Below are 22,278 nucleotides of genomic sequence, written 5' to 3' on the forward strand. Positions count from 1 at the left end.
ACCCTGAATAGCCAAAGTAATCCCGAGAAAAAAGAACAAAGCTGTAGGCATCACACTACCAGATTTCAAAATATACTGTAAAGCTGTGGTAACAAAAACAGCATGATCCTAGCCATAAAAACAGACCAATAGACCAGTGGTACAGAACACAGAAATAAACAGCTATCTGATTTTTGATGAAGGTGCCAAGAACATTTATTGGGAAAGGGACTGTCTCTTCAGTAAGTAGTGTTGGAAAAACTGGATAGCCATATGGAGAAATATGAAAATAGACCTCTATCTCTCCCATATTAAAAGTCAACTCAGATGGATTAAAGACTTGAATAGAAGGCATGAAGCTATGAAACTATTAGTAAAAAGCATAGGGGAAACACTTCATGACACTAGTTTGGGCAAAGATTTTATGGAGAAGACCTCAAAAGCGCAGGCAAAATAGACAAATGGGATTATATCAAATTAAGGCTTCTGCACAGCAAAGGAAAAAAATCAACAGAGTGAAGAGACAATGTGCAGAATGAGAGAAAGTATTTGTAAACTATTCATCTAACAAGGAATTAATATCCAGAATATACAAAGAGCTCAACAGCAAAACAACAACAACAACACATAATTCTCTTTAAAACTGGGCAAATGAGCTGAATGGGCATCTCTTAAGACATATGGATGACCAATAGGTACATGAAAAAATGCTTAACATCACTAATCATCAAGGAAATGCAAATAAAATCCACAATGAGATATCTAAACCCAGTTAGAATGGCTATTTTCAAAAAGACAAAAAATAACAAATGATGGTGAGGATGTGGAGAAGTAGGAACTCTCTTACACTGTTTGTGGAAATGATACTTAGTGTAGCCATTATGGAACTCAATATGGAGGTTCCTCAAAACACTGAAAATAGAACTACCATATGATCCAGAAATTCCGCTACTGGGCATATATCCCAAGGAAAGGTAATCAGTATGTTGAAGAAGTATCTGCACTCTCGTATTTATTGTAGCGCTATTCACAATAGCCAAGAAATAGGATAAACCTAAGTGTTCATTGACAGATGAATAAAGAAAATGTGATATATATACATAATGGAATACCATTTAGCCATTAAAAAAAGTGAAATTTTGTCATTCACAGCCACATGGATGAGCTTGCAGGACATTATATTAAGTGAAATAAGCCAGGTACAAAAAGGTAAATGCTGCATGATCTTACTCACATGTGGAAGCTTAAAAAGTTGAGCTTATAGAAGTAGAGAGTAGAAGAGCGGTTACTGGAGGTGGGAAAGGGTAAGGGGAGGAGGGGAATAACCAGGGATTAGTTAACAGATAACAAAAGCACAGCTAGATAGGAGGAGTAAGTTCAAGTGTTCTATAGCAATATAGGGTGACTATAATTAACAATTCATTGTATATTTTCCAATAATAGAAGAGAGGATTTTCAATGTTCCAAATACAAAGAAATGATCAACGTTTGGGGTGATGGAGAAAAAAGGAATAGTGTTCCATACTAGATTGTTATTTAATAAATTCTTACCTAATTTTTTTTAAAAACTCAGGTAACTATTTATGTATTTAATGCAATAGGCAGTAGAGTAGAGTGAATGCAGGCTCTGAAGCCAGACTGCCTCCATTCAAAGCCTGGTTCTCCTACTTATGACTAGTATGGCCTTGCTTATCCTCTGTATGTTTCTCAGTTTTTCCATCTGTAAAATGACGAATAGTCCCCTACTCATAGAATTCTTGTAAAGGGATAATACTAGTCTCCTCCAGTATCAGTTAGTTACTCCAGCAATGCTGCATAATAAATTTCCCCAAAACTTAGTGACATACCATAAGCATTTATTTCTCAATCGCACATCTCCAGGTCAGCTGGAGTCCCACTATTCTAGGCTTGGCTTGACTTCAGGACATCATTTTGGTTCAAGCGGGCTATAGTTTAACTTATTTTTGTGTGTGTCGGTAGACTACTAGGGATCTGTTCTACTGGCAGTATCTGACGTGAAAGAGAGCAAGTCCAGTTGCATAGTTTTCTTTTTCTTTCCTTTTCTTTTCTTTGCTTTTTTTTTTTTTTTTTTTGAGACAGGGTCTCCCTCTGTCACCTAGGCTAGAGTACAGTGGTGCGATCACAGCTCACTGCAGCCATGACATCCCAGTCTCAATCAGTCCTGTCACCTCAGCCTCCCAAGTAGCTGGGATTACAGACGCATGCTACCATGCTCAGCTAATTATTATTATTATTATTATTTTGTACAGATGGGTTCTTCCTATGCTTCTCTAATTGGTTTCAAACTCCTGGGCTCAAGTGATCCTCCTGCTTGGCCTTCTAAAAGCTGGAATTACAGGTGTGAGCCACTACAACTGGTCCAATTGCATACTTTTATTTGCATCTAATGTTTGCACTTAACAAACATTGACTAAAACAAGTCACATGGCTGAGCCCAACACCAATAAGGCAGGGAAGGTGAGGCAGTGGGAGAGAATGAATATTTGCTGAACAGTCCAGGGGTCAGCAAACTATTTTGGTAAAGAGCCAGATGGTAAATATGTTTTGCTTTGTTGGCCATATTGTCTCTGTTGCAACCACTGAACTCTGCTATTATAGCATGAAAGCAGCCTTAGATAATAATGTACGAACAATAAGAGTGACTGTGTTCCAATAAGCTATATTTACAAAACCAAGCAGCAGACTGGATTTGGCTCATGGGCCATAGTTTTCCAACTCCTAACTAATTTACCACATCAGCTCATAGAGTTTTATGAGGATTAAGTATATTAATATATAGAAAGTGCTTTTAACATTCCTCTCCAGAGTAGCACTAATAAATATTGGCTTTCATTTATTGTTTATCACTATCCAATATTATAGCACAATATTGGAAATAATAACAATATTAAACAATACAGAGAGGGTTAAATAAGTTATGACATACCTGTGCTGCAAAATGTTATACGTCCATTTAAATACCAAAAAAAATTGATATTTAAATGGATGTATAACATTTTACAGTATGGGTACAGTGGCTCACGCATATAATCCTAGCACTTTGGGAGGCTGAGGCAGGCCCATTGCTTGAGCCCAGGAATTCGAGATCACCCTGAGTAACATAGTGACATGCTGTCTTTATTTAAAAAGAAAATTTTTTTTAATATCAATTATTTTTTTGAGACAGGGTCTTGCTCTGTCACCCAGTCTGGAGTACAGTAGCACATCATCACTTACTGCAGCCTCAATCTCCCCAGCTCAAGCAATCCTCGTGCCTCAGCCTTCCAAGTACCTGGGACTACAGGTGCAAGCCACTGTGCCTGGCTAATTTTTTATTTTTGGTAGAGACAGGGTCTCACTGTGTTATCCAGGCTGGTCTCAAACTCCTGGACTCAAGCAATCCACCCACCTTGGCCTCCCAAAGTGCTGGGATTACAGGCATGAGCCCCTGTGCCCAGTCTTAAATATCAATTTTTTGAAGATATATCAAGACTATATAATGGCATGAAAACATGTTTATGTTAAATGAGAAAAAGAGATAAGTAATGTTTCATATGACCCCAACTTTATTTTTCTTATAATATATTTTAAACATGGAAAACAGCTAGGAAAGGAGTATGTCAAACGGGATCGTTTAATTTTTTAATGTAATTATTCATTGTCCATTTTTTCTCCACTGGGCATAGCAATCTGGCATTATTTCAATAAGAAGGATGGAATCTGGGTTCACTGAAAACTCTTCTAGCTCTAATGTATTTGTCATTTTATATTCCACTTGTGTTTTAATTGCTTAACAAACTAAGTATTTACCTTCAGAGATGACTGATTAGAATGGATTAGATGGGGCTGGGCGAGGTAGCTCATGCCTATAATCCCAGAACTTTGGGAGGCCGAGGCAGGCGGATCACCTGCGTTAGAGACCAGCCTGGCCAACGTGGCAAAACCCCATCTCTACTAAAAATACAAAAATTAGCAGGGTGTGGTAGTGCATGCCTGTAATCCCAGCTACTTGGGAGGCTGATGTATTGAACCTGGGAGGCAGAGGTTGCAGTGAACTGAGACTCCAGCCTGGGAGACAGAGTGAAACTCCATCTACAAAAAAAAAGAATTAGATGGTCACTTTCTAATTTTTGTTGTTGTTGTTAAAGAAATGTTGTTCTGTTCTAGGACTCCTGGAAATCTATGTCAGAGTACCAAACAATGGGAATAGCATATCTCCTCACTGAGTCTCAGGCTGTATGAACAGTAGCTCCTTTGGGACCACATTCCCTGAGCAACCACAGTCCTTTCAGTGATAACAAAGGCAGAATACTGATACTTGGAGGTGAAAAACCTCCTCCACCCCTCCCTGGCCTCTTCAGTATTTGGACATATACCTCCGCTTTTTTATGTATCAAGGGGAGATTAGGTTTCAATATTTAATTACCATGTGTCTAGGAGTCACAGGAATAAAGACTGGAAAGGAAGCTTCAGAACCCCGTAGCCCCTTTCACCAATCTCACAGAATATTAGCAATTAAAGTTAATTTATTTTTTAAAACCCTTTACAGTAATAAAGTTTTATCTAAATTATAATCAGCCCCTGGATACTCCAAGAGTCTAAGCTGTGTTGAAAATTGTTATATTAATAAGCTTGGAAGTACTTAGAAGTAACTACTGCAAGTAAATTTTGCCCTAAAATATGCTTTAGACTCTGAAGTATAAAAGGACCATGCATTCTCGTCTCTAAGTTTAGGTAAAACAGAGTTAAACTTTATTTTTAGTGATTGAATCATTAGTGAGTTTAAGTGCCAATTAGGATTCCCATCAAAGATTTGTGTGTGGCTATTGTATGTTTTAGGAAGCAGTAGATCCACTGTGGCACCTTAGGCCTAATCTAATCTAACCTGATTTGCCCATTCTGGTGCCAGAATCTTAACATCTTAACTGCAATAATAAGGTAATATGAATTCTATTATGTCCATATCACAAGGAGTGTTTTTGTTTGTTTGTTTGTTTTAAGACAGGGTCTTGCTCTGTCACCTAGGCTAGAGTGCAGTGGTGTGAACATGGCTCACAGTAGCCTTGAACTCCTGGGCTTAAGCAATCCTCCTACCTCAGCCTCCTGTGTAGCTGGGACCACAGGCATGTGCCATCACACCCAGCTGATTTTTTATTTTTTGTAGAGATGGGGTCCCACTTTTTTGCCCAGGCCGGTCTCAAACTCCTGAGCTCAAGCAATCCTCAGCCTCCCAAAGTGCTGGGATTATAGGTGTGAGCCACCGCTCATAGTATCATGAGCAATTTCTAATACTTTGGAGTTCTTTATCATGGAACTTTGTGTACGTAGAAAAAGATTTGTTGATAGTTGCTGAGCCCATCATATGCAATGAGAACTGTTTTCAGTCACCTTAGGCGTAAATACCTGTGACTACAAATACTATTAATGGATTCTAATAGGAACTTCCAGTTCTTCTCCTCTAAGGCAGAAGAAAGAACCTTTAATCAGAATGGCCAAGAAAGCTGTCTCTATTCTAGTTGGGATGTCCCCATTGCTTTTCTCCTTACCCCTAGACCCTACTTTGCTGATCCTCTTCTGGAGTGGTAGCTGGTCTCCAAAGAAGACCCCTCAGTGAACCATGCCTACTAGTAGTCATTCCCTTATGTGGTCCTTTCCTGTGTTAATTCTGAGCTGGCCATTTCTAACCAAAAGAATTCTACAGAAATGATGCAGCCTTCCCTTTGCTGTCTTGGAACACTTACTCTGAGCAAAGTCAGCCATCATGTAAGAAGTTCAATTGCCTTGACACCACCAAACTTTGAAGAAGCCCGGCCAGCCACATAAAGCTGTTCCAGCCACCTCAGTTGAGAGGTTGGACATGTGAATGAAGAAGCCATCTGTCTGCACATCCAACCCACATAGTCCTTCAGATGGCTCCAGTCTTGATCACAAATGCATGAGAACCCTAAAGAGAGAACTGCTTAGCTTAGTCCAGTCATCCCTCAGAACCATGAGAGACAAATAGTTATTTTAAGTCTCCGAGTTTTAGATGGTTTGTTATATAGCAATAGAAAATCAAAACACTTAGTGTTTTTGCTTATCCTTGTCCTTCTGCCCTGGGATGTTGAAGATCCCTATGATGAGTTCTTTTCACCTGCAGTTGCAAATGCCAACATTCCTTTTATATGTAGATTGCTAGTGGAGGTTACACCTTCCTCCCATATGCTCTGTAAGATGCTGGCTGTCTAATTGTTAATTAAAACCCATCTGCATGCCTGCTTTTTTAACCCTGGGGATGCCTTTTGTTTTCTTAGCCTTGAAGCTTTTTCAACATGTGCCTGGCCTGTGTTCTCTAAAGCAGCAGGAGCAAGGAAAAGGATTATAGTCTTCAGCTTTTGCCAGGAGAAGTCACTTCCTCAGTGGCTAAGACCTAGAATTGCACCCATCCCAAGGCATGTCTGTGACACATCCTGTGTAAAGCCTTTAGACTTCCTCCTGGCACAACAGAGTTGGAGCCAAAGCTGTTTCAGCTTTCTAAGCCTAATATCACATCAGCATGTGGTTGAATTATATGTTTCCAAAGTCTCTTTCAAACCTTCTAAGTCTATGATTTTCAGGAACATTGAATATAATACATGGGATACACAGAGTATCTCCTGCAGTGATTGGCACAGAATGCAGCTCCATATTATGTGGATTTTTTTTCCTTACAGAAGTTGAAGAGAAAAATACACATTTTTAAATATTTATATTATTTGTATATAAAAGTATAAAGATTACTTACTGAAAAATCAGTGGAATACTCTACAGCAAAGAAAATGAACAAACTGGCTATATGTATCAGCATGGTTAAATCTCATGATATAATGCTGAGGGATGGATGCAAGTCGAAATAGAATAGGCTTCTACTTGTGCAAAGTTCAAACAATCAACATCAAACTCTGCATAATAGGGATACATGATCAGCGGTTAAACTACTTAGAAAAGCACATAAACAGATGATTATCATGGTAGTCAAGAGCATGTTGGGAGGTTGGGGGTCAGTGAGGGTATTAGAAAATTATGGGGTTTTTATTTATTTATTTATTTTTGAGACGGAGTTTCGTTCTTGTCGCCCAGGCTGGAGTACAGTGGCACAATCTCAGCTCACAGCAACCTCTGCCTCCTGGGTTCAAGTGATTCTCCTGCCTCAGCCTCCCAAGTAGCTGGGATTACAGGCACATGCCATCATGCCCAGCTAATTTTTGTATTTTTAATAGAGATGGAGTTTCAATATGTTGGCCAGGCTGGCCTCGAACTCCTGACCTCAGGTGATCTGCCCGCCTCAGCCTCCCAATGTGCTGGGATTACAGGCATGAGCCACCACACCTGGCCAGAAAATTCTGTATTTTTACCCAAGTGGTAGTTATTTAGATATTTGCTTTATAATTATAATGTAAGCTGTATTTATATATTTTATATAATTCTATATTAATATTTTACAGTAAAAAAGATTTTTTTAAGCATCAGGAGACTTGTAGATCTTAGATACATATTTAAATACGTACATTAAACACATATATGCAAATAGATTTTTCTAATTAAAAAAGTAATACATATTTGTTATAGAAAATTAAGAGAAGAAAAATAAAAATTATCCATAATCCCACCACCTGACAGTTTGAGACAACAACCCTTCATGTTTTGTTTATTTCCTTGCAGTTTCTAAAGTTTTTTGGTGATTTCTCTTTCTAAAAGCCAAATTGGGAACATATCATACATGTGATTTTGAAAGCGGATTTTTTTCACTTAATGTATCACGAGCTATTTCTTTTACTTTGACACTTCTTTGAAATAGTGTTTTACCGTGGAGCCTAGTCACAGGCTTGAGAATCACCCCATGCAATTAATTCCCTAGTTGTTCTTGGCATTTTGTTATGCTGTCAGCCTCTAAGCATAAGAAATATGAACCAGCATTCAGAGAAAATGTGAAAATTATCTGTTTTTTATTGAAACTTTATTTCCAGAGTTTTCATAAAATCAAAACACAGAATATGCTCCTGCAAATAAAATCTTTAAACTTCAGATCAAAGAATAATTCAGATTCTCTCTATAAATACAAACATTCACCTCTTAAAAAGATTAAGAATGCTAAAACTCTGACCAGTAGAATCATATTGCCATTTTTTTTTTTTTTTGAGACAGAGTCCCCACTCTTAAAATTAAGAACATTTGTGTATAGAGTATTTAGGGGTAAAGTTAAAGGACTTTGTGCTTTACAAGTTTATGAAAGATGCAGAGTATGAAAAACAGATAATAGAAGTAGCCTTTTTTTTTTTTTTTTTTGAGACGGAGTGTCACTCTGTCGCCCAGGCCGGAGTGCAGTGGTGTGATCTCGGCTCCCTGCAACCTCCACCTCCTGGGTTCAAGCGATTCTCCTGCCTCAGCCTCCCGAATAGCTGGGATTACAGGCTCCCACCAACATGCCTAGCTAATTTTTGTATTTTTAGTAGAGTCGGGGTTTCACTGTGTTGGCCAGGATGGGCTCGATCTCTTGATTTGATGATCCCCCGGCATCAGCCTCCCAAAGTGCTGGGATTACAGACGTGAGCCACTGCACAGCCAGAAGTATCTTAAATGGCTAAATTTTGGTATGTTGCCTCTTTCTGCCTATTTTTAAAACTTAATGTAAAGTTACAAACAAGATCAAAGATTTTCAGGTTTGTTTTGAAATAAGTTATCACAATGAAATCAAACTATTTTAAAAGAAGAAAAATTAATTCTATTTTTTAGAGTAGAATTGGCATTTTGTGTCATCACGGGCTTACAATAAAATATTGGCAATCATTTACTCTAGTGATAACTGCTTCTGTTATTTCCAGACAGATGTCATATTTTTAAAATTGAGTAATAGTTTATGCATTAAAGGCTAATTTAAGATAAAATGCTAGTGTCGTACAAATTTGGCTCTTTCAACCCCACAATTTTTGTTTTCATTTTATTGTGTAACTGTGATACAGAGTTTCTCAAACACATTGTGGGCCTGATGGTGCTTTGCTGTGGGGGGCTACATTGTACACTGTAGGATGTTTAGCAGCATCTCTGGCTGCTACTCCACAAGATTTCAGTAGCAACCTCCAGTTGGGAAACCAAACACGTCTCCAGACATTGCCAAGTGTCCCCTGTGGGGCAAACTAAGTCCATTTGAGAATCACTGCCATAGTGTATTTACGAAAATTCTTACCCTGCTTTTCAGGAACACAATGAGGAATAAAGCAACATACCATTACTAACTAGGCACACAATCTGCAGAATAAAAAAACTGCTGGGCAGTCATTGTGAATAGTTCAGCATAAATAAAAAGGTCAGATGACATTTCTTAATCAAAGACTACATTATCTAGGTAATTGGTACAGAACAGACTGCTAGAAACATTTTAGTGAGTGGCACACAGGGAAATTAAATTGGTTAATAGCTACAGATGTAATTTATGACTGTTTCTTCAATCATTATTTTTAAATGTGAGGCTGCAGGATCTGCAGATATTAAAGGACCCATGAAGATCCTTTTACTACTTTGTGTTATCCCCAAATCACAGCAATTCTCCATGGCAAGCTGGAAGAAAAATGTGTCTCACTCCTTTTGTTATTATGTCTACAACAGGTGATGCCCAGTGCCCTGCTGGGAACATCATCAATCTAACTTCCTCTCAAAAATGTTTGGCATTCTTTATCATGACAAGTAGTCACTGGGCAATCCAGTTCATAGGGTGTTTCTCCATTTAAACATATGCCAGAGAAAGTAGAAAAACATAGCTATTTGATAGAGAAAAGAAAAATACTTAAATATTACCACAGAACCATTATCACACCTAAAAAAACTAAAATAATCCTTTACTGTCATCAAGTATACTGTCATTCTTAAAATTTTCAATTGTCTTATAAATGTCATTTTTTACAGGTTTTTATTTGAATCAGGACTCAAAAAAGATACATGTGTTGTAATTATTTGATATATTTCTCTCATTTCTTGAAATAGGGTCTCTCTGTATCACCCAGGGTGGAGTGCAGCAGTGCAGTCTTGGCTCACTGCAACCTCTGCTTCCCAGGCTCAAGCAATCCTCTCACCCTAGCCTCCCAAATAGCTGGGACTGCAGGTGTGAGCCACCATGCTTGGCTAATTTTTATTTTTGTTTTTTGAGATGGAGTCTTGCTCTGTCACCCAGGTTGGAATGCAGTGGCATAATCTCGGCTCACTACAACCTCCGCCTACCAGGTTCAAGCAATTTTCCTGCCTCAGCCTCCTGAGTAGCTGGGATTACAGGTGCATGCCACCACACTCAGCTAATTTTTGTATTTTTAGTATGAGTGAGGTTTTTCCTTGTTGGCCAGGCTGGTCTCGAACTCCTGACCTCAAGTTATTTGCCTGCCTCGGCCTCCCAAAGTTCTGGGATTACAGGCGTGAGCTCCAGGCTGGCCTTGGCTAATTTTTAAATTTTTTCATAGAGACAGTGTCTCACTATATTGTCCAGGCTGGTCTCAAATTCCTGTACTCAAGTGATTCTCATACCTCAGCCTCCGAAAGTGCTGGGATTACAGATGTGAGGCACCACATCTAGCCTAATATATTTCTTAAATGGTTTTTATTCTTTCAGTTTCCCCTTCCCCTTTTCTGCCTCCTTGTAATTTATTTGTTGAAGAAACTGGATTGTTTGTATTGCAGTGTTTCCCACAGGCTGGAGTTTGCTGATTATATCCTTATAGTGTCACTTACTTAAGTGTCACTTGTGTTCCTCTGTCTCATGTATTTCCTGTAAACTGGTAGCTGCAGCTAAAAGGCTTGATCAGATTCAGATTCAGTTTTCTTTTTGGCAAGTCCGAAAAGAAGATGATAGCCACTGACAGTATTGTTGGCTTCTTGCCCAGTGACTGGCAAATTGATTTAGTTAACATTTGCTGAATACTTACTATGTGCCCAGCAATATGCTTATATTTTATAGGCATTATGTCATTTCATCTTATTTAGGTTCACAATATTAGTACATGTCAATTTCTGATGACCAGACCTCTTATTAGAGACGAGTCATCTTAAATGTCTTTCAAACAATATACCCCATTGTCATTTATGTGATTTAATTTGGGGTTTAACCTGAATTTTCTTTTTGCTTAGAGCAATACAAAAGTATCTGGCATTAAAGGCACTTTTTAATTTTAATAATAAAGCTCAAAGACCTACAATTTTACTGAGAATTCATTGTACTCAAGCCTTTTGGTACAGGGATTCACCATCTGTTAACCTCACAAAGATATCTAAACCACAAATAGGGCCAACAGAATTCAGTATTTCCTGAGTCTCTTTTTCATTTGCACTCATTGTCTTCTGCAGGTGCGCTTCTGTCTCATCTCTTTCTGCTTCTTTGCATGCTCACAGTGCTCACAGTATCCTACTGTTCCCAGTGTGAGAAACTGGCTCGTGATTGTAAAAGCAAAACTAGCTTTTCATTGTTTGTTTACGTATCTTTAATTTATTCTGCCGAATTCTCTTCGTAGTCCTCAGTTCTGCTGTTTATAAAACCAGATCATGGGTGCTACAGACTCAAAAAATAAATGTCAACTAGTCTTGACTTCAAGTGTCACTTTTGAAGATGAAACTGTTTGATATGTAGTTGATGGAAAAAAGGCATCAACCAGCCCGAGTTGCAATTAGAACACAAGAGCACTGGAAACAAAACAATGCAAAGAGGATCCTATTGTGTAGCTTTACAAGTTGATATGCAAAGAGTAATTTATTTTTAATATATCTTAACCCTTCTCCAGTCATTTCTCCTTTAACAGTTGTTAGCGTCTCCTCAGTTTCCAGAATATCTATTAGGTGAAACATTTGGTTGGTTGAACAAAAGGAATATAAAGTCCTGGTGAATACAATAGGGAAATAGAAATGACTGTAGAGCTTAATTTCTGGTTCTGGTTGTCAGTATGAGACATTAGACAAATAGCCAGATTCTCTGTTCTTATTTCTTTAAAACAAAATTATTTTTATCATGATTTTCCTAAAGACCTTTAAGATTCTTATGTGAAACAGTCTTTTGTAAGCTTCTAGTAAATAGGAATTGTACCTCTATTTACCCGATCTCACAAGGTGCCCAGGGTAGCATGGTACACGTGCTTGTGCCTAAAAAGTAGCTTTGGATGATGGTGGTATTTGAAAGGTTATACATCTTAAAGGATATTTTGTTCCCTTGTTCCTTGGCAGGACCAAGGGGCTTCCTTTTCTGACACCAGTGCTGTTTGGACTCAGTGAAAGTGCACTTTGTTCTAGAATTGCCATATGAAAGCCTAGAATATATATTGGGTTATTCCAAGAAGGGTGAGAAGTCACGTTCTAGGATGTTAAATGCTGATTTGGTGCTGAATGAATGATTGTTATGGTCTTTTTTACTCACAGGCTCGCTTCTCATATGTGCGGATGAAATATCTTTTCTTTTCCTGGTTGGCGGTTTTTGTTGGAAGCTGGATTATATATGTGCAGTATTCTACCTATACAGAATTATGCAGAGGAAAGGACTGTAAGAAAATAATAGTAAGTATTTTAAATTTCCTGTTTACTAAAAAGCCTCTTCATAACACACTATATTTACTACTTACATACTTACTAATGATGTTTTTAAAAATAAAAGTTAATTTGACATTAGAATTGTGCTAATCTTCTTAGCTTTTTGATATGACCCGTTAGTAAAGTTTTCCCCACTTTGAAAATTCCAGTGTTCAGAAATTTAAATATATTACACATAGATAAGTTAGTGTGGGACATCCTCAATAAAAAGAGGTATTTTTATTTTTTAGATATATATATATTTTAACTATATTTAAGTTTTAGTTTATTTCAATCAGATGAGTTTTTTAATGTTTAGACTATAAAAGTTTATTTACAGGCAGACTTTCTAGAACACATCTTTTGAATAAATGGAGTTACTCTTGAATACCAAAATGTATCTAAAAAGAATATTATTCTGTTTCTATCCTAGTGATTGGATATATCTCAGAAAAATGACTGTATCAGTCTAAGATTTCTAGTAGTGATCATTGATTCTGTAGACTTACATTTTAAAAATTTGAGAATTTCAAGTAAATTTAACTCGTTGTTTTCTACTGGTACTTTCTTTTTTTTTTTTTTTTTTTTGAGATGAAGTCTCACTCTGTTGCCCAGGCTGGAGTGCAGTGGTGCAACCTCAGCTGATTACAACCTCTGCCTCCCGGATTCAAGCGATTCTCTTGCCTCAGCCTCCCAAGTAGCTGGAATTACAGGCTTGCACTACCTCGCCTGGCTAATTTTTATATTTTCAGCAAAGACGGGATTTCACCATTTGCCCAGGCTGGTCTCGAACTCCTGGCCTCAAGTGATCCGCCCTCCTTGACTTCCCAAGGAGCTGGGATTACAGGCATGAGCCACTGCACCTGGCCTCTACCTGTACTTTCTAATATAAAGAATATTAAAACACTTCATCTCAGGATTATATTTGAATAATAATGATTTTGGGAGTTCCAATTATTATAACTTATTAAAGATTCTATAGTTATTGAGTGGCTACTCTTTACCCAGGCCAGTGGTACGTGCATATAACAGGGAAAAAATGTCTTTGACCTTATAAAACTTACACTGGATCAGGAAATAAAATGAGTAATTACAGTAAGGTAAGATAAATAAGATAGTAACTGTTATGGGAACATAAGACGGAAACCTGGAGCTTCCCCAAGTTCTAAGAAAATAAAAACCAGTTTAACACAAGGTGCTCCATCAGTCAGGATGCAAAAGCGCGTTATTCCGCAGGAGTGTTACAGTCTCTTAACTAGGCAAGGGAGGGGAATGAGTTAGTAAAGAAGAGTCCTAAGTCAAGGTTCAAAGATAGCAATCCTATGTTCATTCCAACTGGCCATTCTAGATCCTTGAGGAATTTTAAGATAGGAGGTACCTCTGGGGCCAATGTACTGGGTACTTTACATGTTCATTAATCCTTAGTATAATAGTATACAGATAAAGAACTATGACCCAGAGAGACAGGATAATTTGCCCAAGATGATGGAACCAGAATTTGATCTTAATTCTGTCTCTCTGTGAAGCTCATACTCCTTCTGCTACCGTACATCAGAAAAGACTGACAGAAGAAGTGACAGTTTAATAAAGCTAATAAAACCCCACAAAACTCAGTTTCTAGCCTTCAGTGAAGGAGGAAACAGGAGGTAGATAGTCAAGTTCAAAAACATACAAATAACCAAAACTATTTGAAATGTGTATTTCTCTTTCTCTAGGCCACCTTTCTCAAACTAGGTACCTTGGAGTACATTAATAGATATTCCATGGATAAAATATGTCCCTGGTCAGATGTATTTGGAAACAGAGGGTTAAATAAAGATAACAGCTGACTTTACTGAGGACTTCTTAGGGTCTTTTAAATACCAATGTGTGTTATGCATCTCCAAGACAGAGCAAATATACTTGATCAGAAAAAACCATGTCCCCACCACAGCCCTCCAGGAAGACCTGTTAACATCATCTGGTAATGTTAGAAAGACTGTTCTAAGAGATTAAGACAAAATGAAATGGATATGCTTTTAAATATCTTGTATTATTATAATATCCTTCAAATGTAAGGCAAATATTGGTATATATTCTGTCATGAGTAAATTAGAGTTGAAGTGCTTCATTACTTTTCACTTTGATTTAATTTCCCTTTAATTTATAAGAAGTGAAAACAGAACATAATTCTAGCATAATTTAATGGTTAGCGTATCAAACCCTGAAGATAGTGAAAGAGCTTTCTGAGTCTAAAATACATCATTTTCCTAAGACTGGCTTTTAAAAAATTAGAGTTATTCTGCATTTGGGATTATGTTCTTAAAACCTATCATAACTAGTAGTACTAAAGTCAGTAGTACTAAGCTAAGATAGTACTAATATTGTATAGCAATTGTGGGATTGGAACTAAAAAGCAAGCAAAACAAATATTGTTAAAGTATATTTTAGCCAGGCAGGGTGGCATACACATGTAGTCCCACCTACTTGGGACGCTGAGGTGGGAGGATCCCTTAAATCCAGGAATTTGAGATTGTAGTGAACTATGATCCTGCCACAACACACTCCAGCCTGGACAACAGAGCAAGACTGCATCTCAAAAAAACCTTTTAAAAAGTATATTTTAAAGCCACAAAGTGCTAACAAGATAGGAGGGAATTACTTGATCAAGATCTGGGAGAGGATAAGATTTTTTTTTTTTTTTTTTTTTTTTTGAGACAGAGTTTTGCTCTGAAACCCAGGCTGGAGTACGATAGTGTAATCTCGGCTCACTGCAACCTCTGCCTCCCAGGTTCAAATGATTCTCCTGCCTCAGCCTCCCAAGTAGCTGGGACTACAGGCACCCACCACCACACCTGGCTAATTTTTCTATTTTTAGTAGAGATGGGGTTTCGCCATGTTGGCCAGGCTGGTCTCAAACTCCTAACCTCAGGTGATCCACCTGCCTTGCCCTCCCAAAGTGCTGGGATTACATACATAAGCCACCGCACCCAGCCGAGAGGATAAGATTTGAAAGAACTGAGCCTAGTTTTTGTGGCTGCTATTAACTGGAGATGTATGATCTAAAATTGAAATACACAGTTTTATGGGGCTAGGGTAATAAAAATCTACTACATCCAACCAAGGATGGGATGGGAACCCTGCCACACCCTGCTTTGGGCTGAGACCTTAAAGGAATGTACCCCAGGAGTAAAGGTAAACTAAAAGAGTCTCAGAATGGTGAGCTGACTTTTATGGTCTCTTTTACCCTGGGGGGAATTTGCTGATTCTAGGCATGGGCAGGGGTCTGAGAAGCAGAAACCTTATATTGGCGGAAAGCCCCTACTGGGGACAAGAAACCAGCAGAGCCTTTGTAGAAAACCAGGGGAACCTCATGCATACAGCCAGTTATCCCATTGGGATATTTGCCAATTCCTGGGCTCTGCAGAATGGGAGGTTAAAAACCTCATTGGAAAACCTTTGAAAAGCAGAGCAGACACTTTGGCAGTCTCACAAGATACAGATTAGAGTTATGAACTTGCCAGAAGGAGAAACCCCAGTGAATACCAAGCCTTCAGTTAAAAATCCTAGAGGGATATATGTCCTTGGACATTAAGTAGCTAGAGCTTTACCCAGAGCTACAACAGAGCCTCAACTTCAAACAGCCCCTGATTTTGTTAAGGTAATCAGCTACCATTACCTTTGTCTCCTAGACAGAAGGAAACCCTCTCTGGAGACATTATGTGAAAAAGTACAAAGAAGGCCAAAAGACAAAATAAAATGACCAGAAATCAAGAGATAAGCACAGATACTAGAAGTAGATCTGCAGATGATCCAGATATTAGAGTTATTCAAAAAGGATGTAAAAATAACTGTTTATATTCATGTTCAATTAAATAGGAATAAAGGTAGAAGAAATAGGTAAAACAATGGATGCTTTTAACAGAGAATTGTAATATGTAAAAAAGAATCAGGGCTGGGCATGGTGGCTCACGCCTGTAGTCCCAGCACCTTGGGAGGCCAAGGTGGGCAGATCACTTGACTCCAGGAGTTTGAGACCAGCCTGGCCAACATAGTGAAAACCTGTCTCTACTAAAAATACAAAAAATTAGCCGAGTGTAGTGGCACACACCTTTAATTCCAGCTTCTCAGAAGACTGATGCACAAGAATCACATGAACCCAGGAGGCAGAGGTTGCAGTGAGCTGAGATCACACCACTGCACCCCAGCCTGGGTGACAGAGGGAGATTCTGTCTCAAAAAAAAAAAAAAAAAAAAAAAAGATTTAAAGAAAAAGAATCAGGAAGATAGTATGGAGGGTTCTCAAATTGTTAAACATAGAATTACCTTATGATCCAATAAATCCATTTCTGGGTATATATACCAAAAAAAATTGAAATCAGGGATTCAAATGGATTCTGGCACACCAAGGTTCACAGTAGCATTATTCACAGTAGCCAAAAGGTGGAAACAAGCCAACTGTCCATCGTATATAGATACAATGGAATATTAGCCTTTAAAAAAAGTGAAATTCTCATACATGCTACAACATGGATGAATATTGGAAACATTACGCTACGTGAAAGAAGCCAAACACAAAAAGACAAATATTGTATGATTCCATTATATGCTGCAATACCTAGAATAACAATTACATATAAAATGGGAGAAAGATAAAGGAAGTTAAAGTGTTTAAGTCCTTACAATATTGCAGAGTAGGATAAAAGAATCAACCAGTTAACTTTAGACTTTGATAATTCAAGGATGCATATTATTATTTCTAGGATAACCTATAGAATAGAAAAAGAGTGTATCATTTCCAAACTAACGTAGAAAAAATTGAATAATAATAGAATAAAAGAGGCCAGGTGCGGTGGCTCACACCTGTAATCCCAGCACTTTGGGAGGCTGAGGCGGGTGGATCGCCTGAGGTTGGAAGTTCGAGACCAGCCTGACCAACATGGAGAAACCCCACCTCTAAATACAAAATTAGCCAGGCGTGGTGGCGCATGCCTGTAATCCCAGCTACTTGGGAGACTGAGGCAGGAGAATCACTTGAACCTGGGAGGTGGAGGTTGCAGTGAGCCAAGATCACACCAGTGCACTCTAGCCTGGGCAACAAGAGCGAAACTCAGTCTCTCAGGAAAAAAAAATAATAATAAAAGAATAGCCCAAAAGAAGGCAAGAAAATAAAGGAAAAGAAACAGAACAGGCAGGATAAGTTAAAAAAAAAAATAAAATAATAAGATGAAAGATGTCACAGATTGAATTCCCTGGAAAGCAGACTTAGAGACTAAGATTTGCCTGCAGCAAGTTGATTAAGTTGGGCTCTTGGGATTAACATCTGTAGAGAGTGAGGAAGCAGAGTAAGTCAGAGGGAAAAGTTGAACTGCACTGCAGTAGTAACAAAGGCCTTAAAGGTCAACCCTATAGGGAATTCTGGAGCTGGATGACCTTGCAAAGGTCCAGACCTTTATCTCCCTCACTGACCAGTCAGTGGAAGCAGATTCCCACCTTTACCCCCATCCCTGCAAGGAGGTATCACCTTGGGCAAGGCTGTACTCTAGCTGAGGGCAGTCCTAAAGAAGGACTCAGCTGAGAGCTATTTGCTACCTATACTCCCAGTGCTGAAGGAATAAGTGCTCCAATCCTGGAGAAGGAGATTTGGGTGGCTTACCATGGCATCAGATGTAGTATATTTAAACCCACATATGATGGTAATTACAGTATATTATCAGTGAACCAAATGATTCAGTTGAAAGACACAGATTGTTAGGCTGTATTTAAAAATCAAAATCCAGGCCAAGCACGGTGGCTCATTCCTGTAATCCCAGCACTTGGGGAGGCCGAGGTGGGTGGATCACCTGAGGTCGGGAGTTTGAGACCAGCCTGGCCAACATGGTGAAACCCCATCTCTACTAAAACTACAAAAATTAGCCAGGCATGATGGCATGCGCCTGTAATCCCAGCTATCCAGGAGGCTAAGGCAGGAGAATCGCTGAAACCTGGGAGGCCAGAGGCTGCAGTGAGCTGAGATTGCGCCATTGCACTCCAGCCTGGGCAACAGAGCAAGACTCTACCTCCAAAAAAAAAAAAAAAAAATCAAAATCCAGCTATAAGAGAGACATCTGAAATACATAGAGATGTTGAAAGTAAAACAATATGAAGCCACTTATGCAAATGTGCAAATTCTTGGATATTTAGAGGGAAGCAACATATGTGTGTGTGTGTGTGTGTATAATTCATATAAGTTTTATATTGCAGAGTATACCTTTTTTAAAAGTCTAATCAGCCCTTCCTAACTTGAAATGTAATATATTTTAAATTGGTTTCTCCCATGGTTCAGTTTTACAATATCTGCCTAAGTAATTACCTGGCCATTTCATGAATTATGGCAATATCCACACATACTTCTGGTCCTGGTCATTACTGCTTTGAAATGTGGAGTCTAAACTGATTGCCTCTGTCCCTCTGTATTAGTGCATGGACTGTTCTTTTCTTAAGTGGATTGAAGAGAACCAAAGCATATAATAAAATTGCTAATTTTGAATTTTATGTATATAAATATAAAACTGCATAATCTTAAAGTCATACTTAGTAAACACATGCTCATCAAAGGATTACAGTATCCTGTGTATAACCTTTGAACAGATTCCCTTCAAAATCTTCAGTCAATTTCATCTTTGTAAACTAAGGAAGATTATAAAGAGACACAGAAGATCCAAAAGAGGTTCCACAAATATTATTTGCTTAAGTTTTAAGTTTTAAAGTGTGGGTTCTTTTATTCTCTTTAAAAGTTGGCAAAATCTTTCCTTTCGCTTATTTTTCCTATTCTTTATAATTTAACCAGCACCAGCCATGGTGGCTCACATCTGTAATCCTAGCACTTTAGGAGGCCAAGGTGGGAGGATTGCTTGAGCCCAGGAGTTTAAGACCAGCTGGGCAACATAGTGAGAATCCATCTCTACAAAAAAATAAAAAAATTAGCTGGGCACGGTGGCATGCACCTATAGTCCCAGCTACTTGGAGGTTGAGGTGAGAGGATCACTAGAGCAAAAGAGGTTGAGGCTGCAGTGAGCCATGATAGCACCACTACACTCCAGCCTGGGCAACAGAATGAGACCCTGTATCAAAATAATAATAATTATTATTATTTAATATTTATTTTCAAGGTAACTACTATCGTATAGCGATAATATAAAAAGTATAATCCATTTTAGAAGAGGTATCTATCAGTCAGTTAAATATTTATTGAACATCTACATCTAAGTTATTTTTCTAGGTGCTAGGCACACTGTGGTAAGCAAGACAGAATTCATGCCTTAAGGAACTTTTTCTTTTTTTTTTTGAGATGAAGTCTCACTCTGTCACCCAGACTGGAGTGCAGTGGCATGATCTCAGTTCACTGCAACCTCTGTCTCCTGGGTTCAAACAATTCTCCTGCCTCAGCCTCCCTAGTAACTGGGAGTACAGGCATCTGCCACCACACCCTGCGAATTTTTGTGTTTTTAGTAGAGACAAGGTTTCACCATGTTGGCCAGGCTGGTCTCGAACTCCTGACCTCAGGTGATCCACCTGCCTCGGCCTCCAAAAGTGCTGGGATTATAGGTGTGAGCCACCACATCCAGCCAAGGAGCTTACATTCTTATTGTGGAAAGTGTATAATAAAAACAAAAACAAGTAAATAAATAAGGTTCTGACAAACGCAATGAAAATATATGTAATAACTGGCTGGGTGTGGTGGCTCACACCCGCAATCCCAGCACTTTGGGAGGTTGAGGTGGGTGGATCACCTGAGGTTGGGAGTTTGAGACCAGCCTGACAAACATGGTGAAACCCTGTCTCTACTAAAAAAAATAAAAATTAGCTGGGTGTGGTGGTGCATGCCTGAAATCCCAGCTACTAGGGAGGCTGAGGCAGGAGAATTGCTTGAACCCAGGAGGCAGAGGTTGTGGTGAGCCGAGATTGCGCCATTGCACTCCAGCCTGGGCAACACGAGCGAAACTGCGCCTCAAAAAAAAAAAAGTAATAGCAATATTTAGTAGAGAATGGCTAGGGCATGCTGTCTTAACCAGAAAAGCCTCTCTGAAAAGATGACATTTTGAATTGGAAGCTGATGAGAGGAAGCAATTGTGTGAGAATCTAGGCAAAAAGCATTTAAAGAGAAAGGACAGTGAATGCAAATGCCCAAAGAGGGGAGTTTGAGGAATCTGATTGCTTTCATATGTGGCTTATGAAAATCTGTCTTATTCCTTTAGTAACACCATGTACATTTTTAAATGTTGGATATTAGTGGTACAACCCACCCCCTATGAAGAACTTCTCGATTACTAGTAGCTAAACCGTATCATGTCAGCCTATTAGAAAAAATGCTAGGCTGAAGTGAAAGCCCCAGCCTCACTTTTTCTTGTGCTATACTGTGTAGCTTTGAATAAGTGACTTTATTTCATTGGCTTGCTTTAACTACATTATACAGGTTCAAAGAAAAGTATCTCTGTCCTACCTGCATCACAGATTTTATGAAGATAAAGTAGAATTGAACTAATTAACCTGGTAATCTAACACTGAATGATGCTCTGACATATCTGTTGAACTTGAGAAGGTTCTCAAGTCCTTGACTTACTTCATTTGATCCGGGGCAAGTACCCCATTACTTGTCATTGCTGTAACCTAGCATTGTAATTCAAAAATTTCCTGGAAGATTGCTGTAGCTGTCCCATTGAGAGCATTACCTCTGAGCTGAAATCATGGCTTAGGAGTTAGGGAGGACAGATTGTCAACAAACTGTAATAAGCAGTTTACCGCTGGGCACGGTGGCTCACACCTGTAATCGCAGTGCTTTGGGAGGCTGAGATGGGCAGATCACTTGAGGTCTGGAGTTTGAGATCAGCCTGGCCAACATGGTGAAACCCCATCTCTACTAAAAATACAAAAATTAGCCAGGCGTGGCAGTGCACGCCTATAATCCCAGCTAGTCAGGAAGCCAAGGCAGGAAAATCACTTGAACCTGAGAGGCAGAGGTTGCCGTGAGCTGAGATTGTGCCACTGCACTCCAGCCTGGGCAACAGAGCAAGACCCTGTCTCAACAACAACAAAAAAACAGTTTATATCTGTTTAACAGTCGTGGTCTATCTTGTGTTCCATAGCTTTCTTCTCTGCATGCCTCTGTCTTTCTCTCTCCATTTGTGTGTGAAGGGCCCCATCCATTGTAATAGTTAAGAGTGTAAGCATTGGAGTAAAAGAACTTTAGGTTTGAGTTCCAGCTTTGCCATTTCTGAGCTATATAAGTTAGGCAAATTATTTAGGCTTTGTAAAATGGAGATTAATAATACTTCCATATCAGGTGGTTGTAAGGATAAAATGAGTTCATGTATTGAAAGACTTAACACTGTATCTGACACATGGTAAATGTACAGTAAGTTATTATTGTTATATTCTCAAGTTCCTGCCCTTGAGTCTGGGAAGATGAGACACACACACACACACACACACACACACACACACACACACACACACATTATTTAATCAGGTGTATTAGGGTTCAACCGGAGAAGCAAAAGTGATACAAAGAGATTTATTGCAAGGAGTTGGTTTATACAGTTGTGCGGGCTGGCTGAGCAAATCTAAAATCCGTACAGAAGGCAATAAGGAAGGGCAGGCTGGAATTCTTGGGCATTGGCTGAAGCTGCTGTCTACAGGCAACATTTTTGCATCAGGGAGTCCTCAGTGGTGCTCTTGAGGCCCTTCAACTGATAGAATCAGGCCCTCCCAGACTATCTAGGATACTCTCTCT

The 22,278-nt window shown here is 38.9% G+C and overlaps 1 protein-coding gene across 1 annotated transcript in view; it reads left to right on the top strand.

Annotated features, from left to right (window-relative positions):
- Positions 1-22,278, top strand: part of DIPK1A (divergent protein kinase domain 1A) — a 119,957-nt gene that overhangs the window by 72,874 nt on the left and 24,805 nt on the right. Inside the window, exon 2 of the mRNA XM_007977943.3 lies at positions 12,382-12,516. Coding sequence (XP_007976134.2) covers positions 12,382-12,516 — 135 coding nt within the window. The remainder of the gene's footprint in view (positions 1-12,381; positions 12,517-22,278) is intronic.

Source organism: Chlorocebus sabaeus, chromosome 20, assembly GCF_047675955.1.
Source record: "Chlorocebus sabaeus isolate Y175 chromosome 20, mChlSab1.0.hap1, whole genome shotgun sequence".
Taxonomy (NCBI): Eukaryota; Metazoa; Chordata; class Mammalia; order Primates; family Cercopithecidae; genus Chlorocebus; species Chlorocebus sabaeus.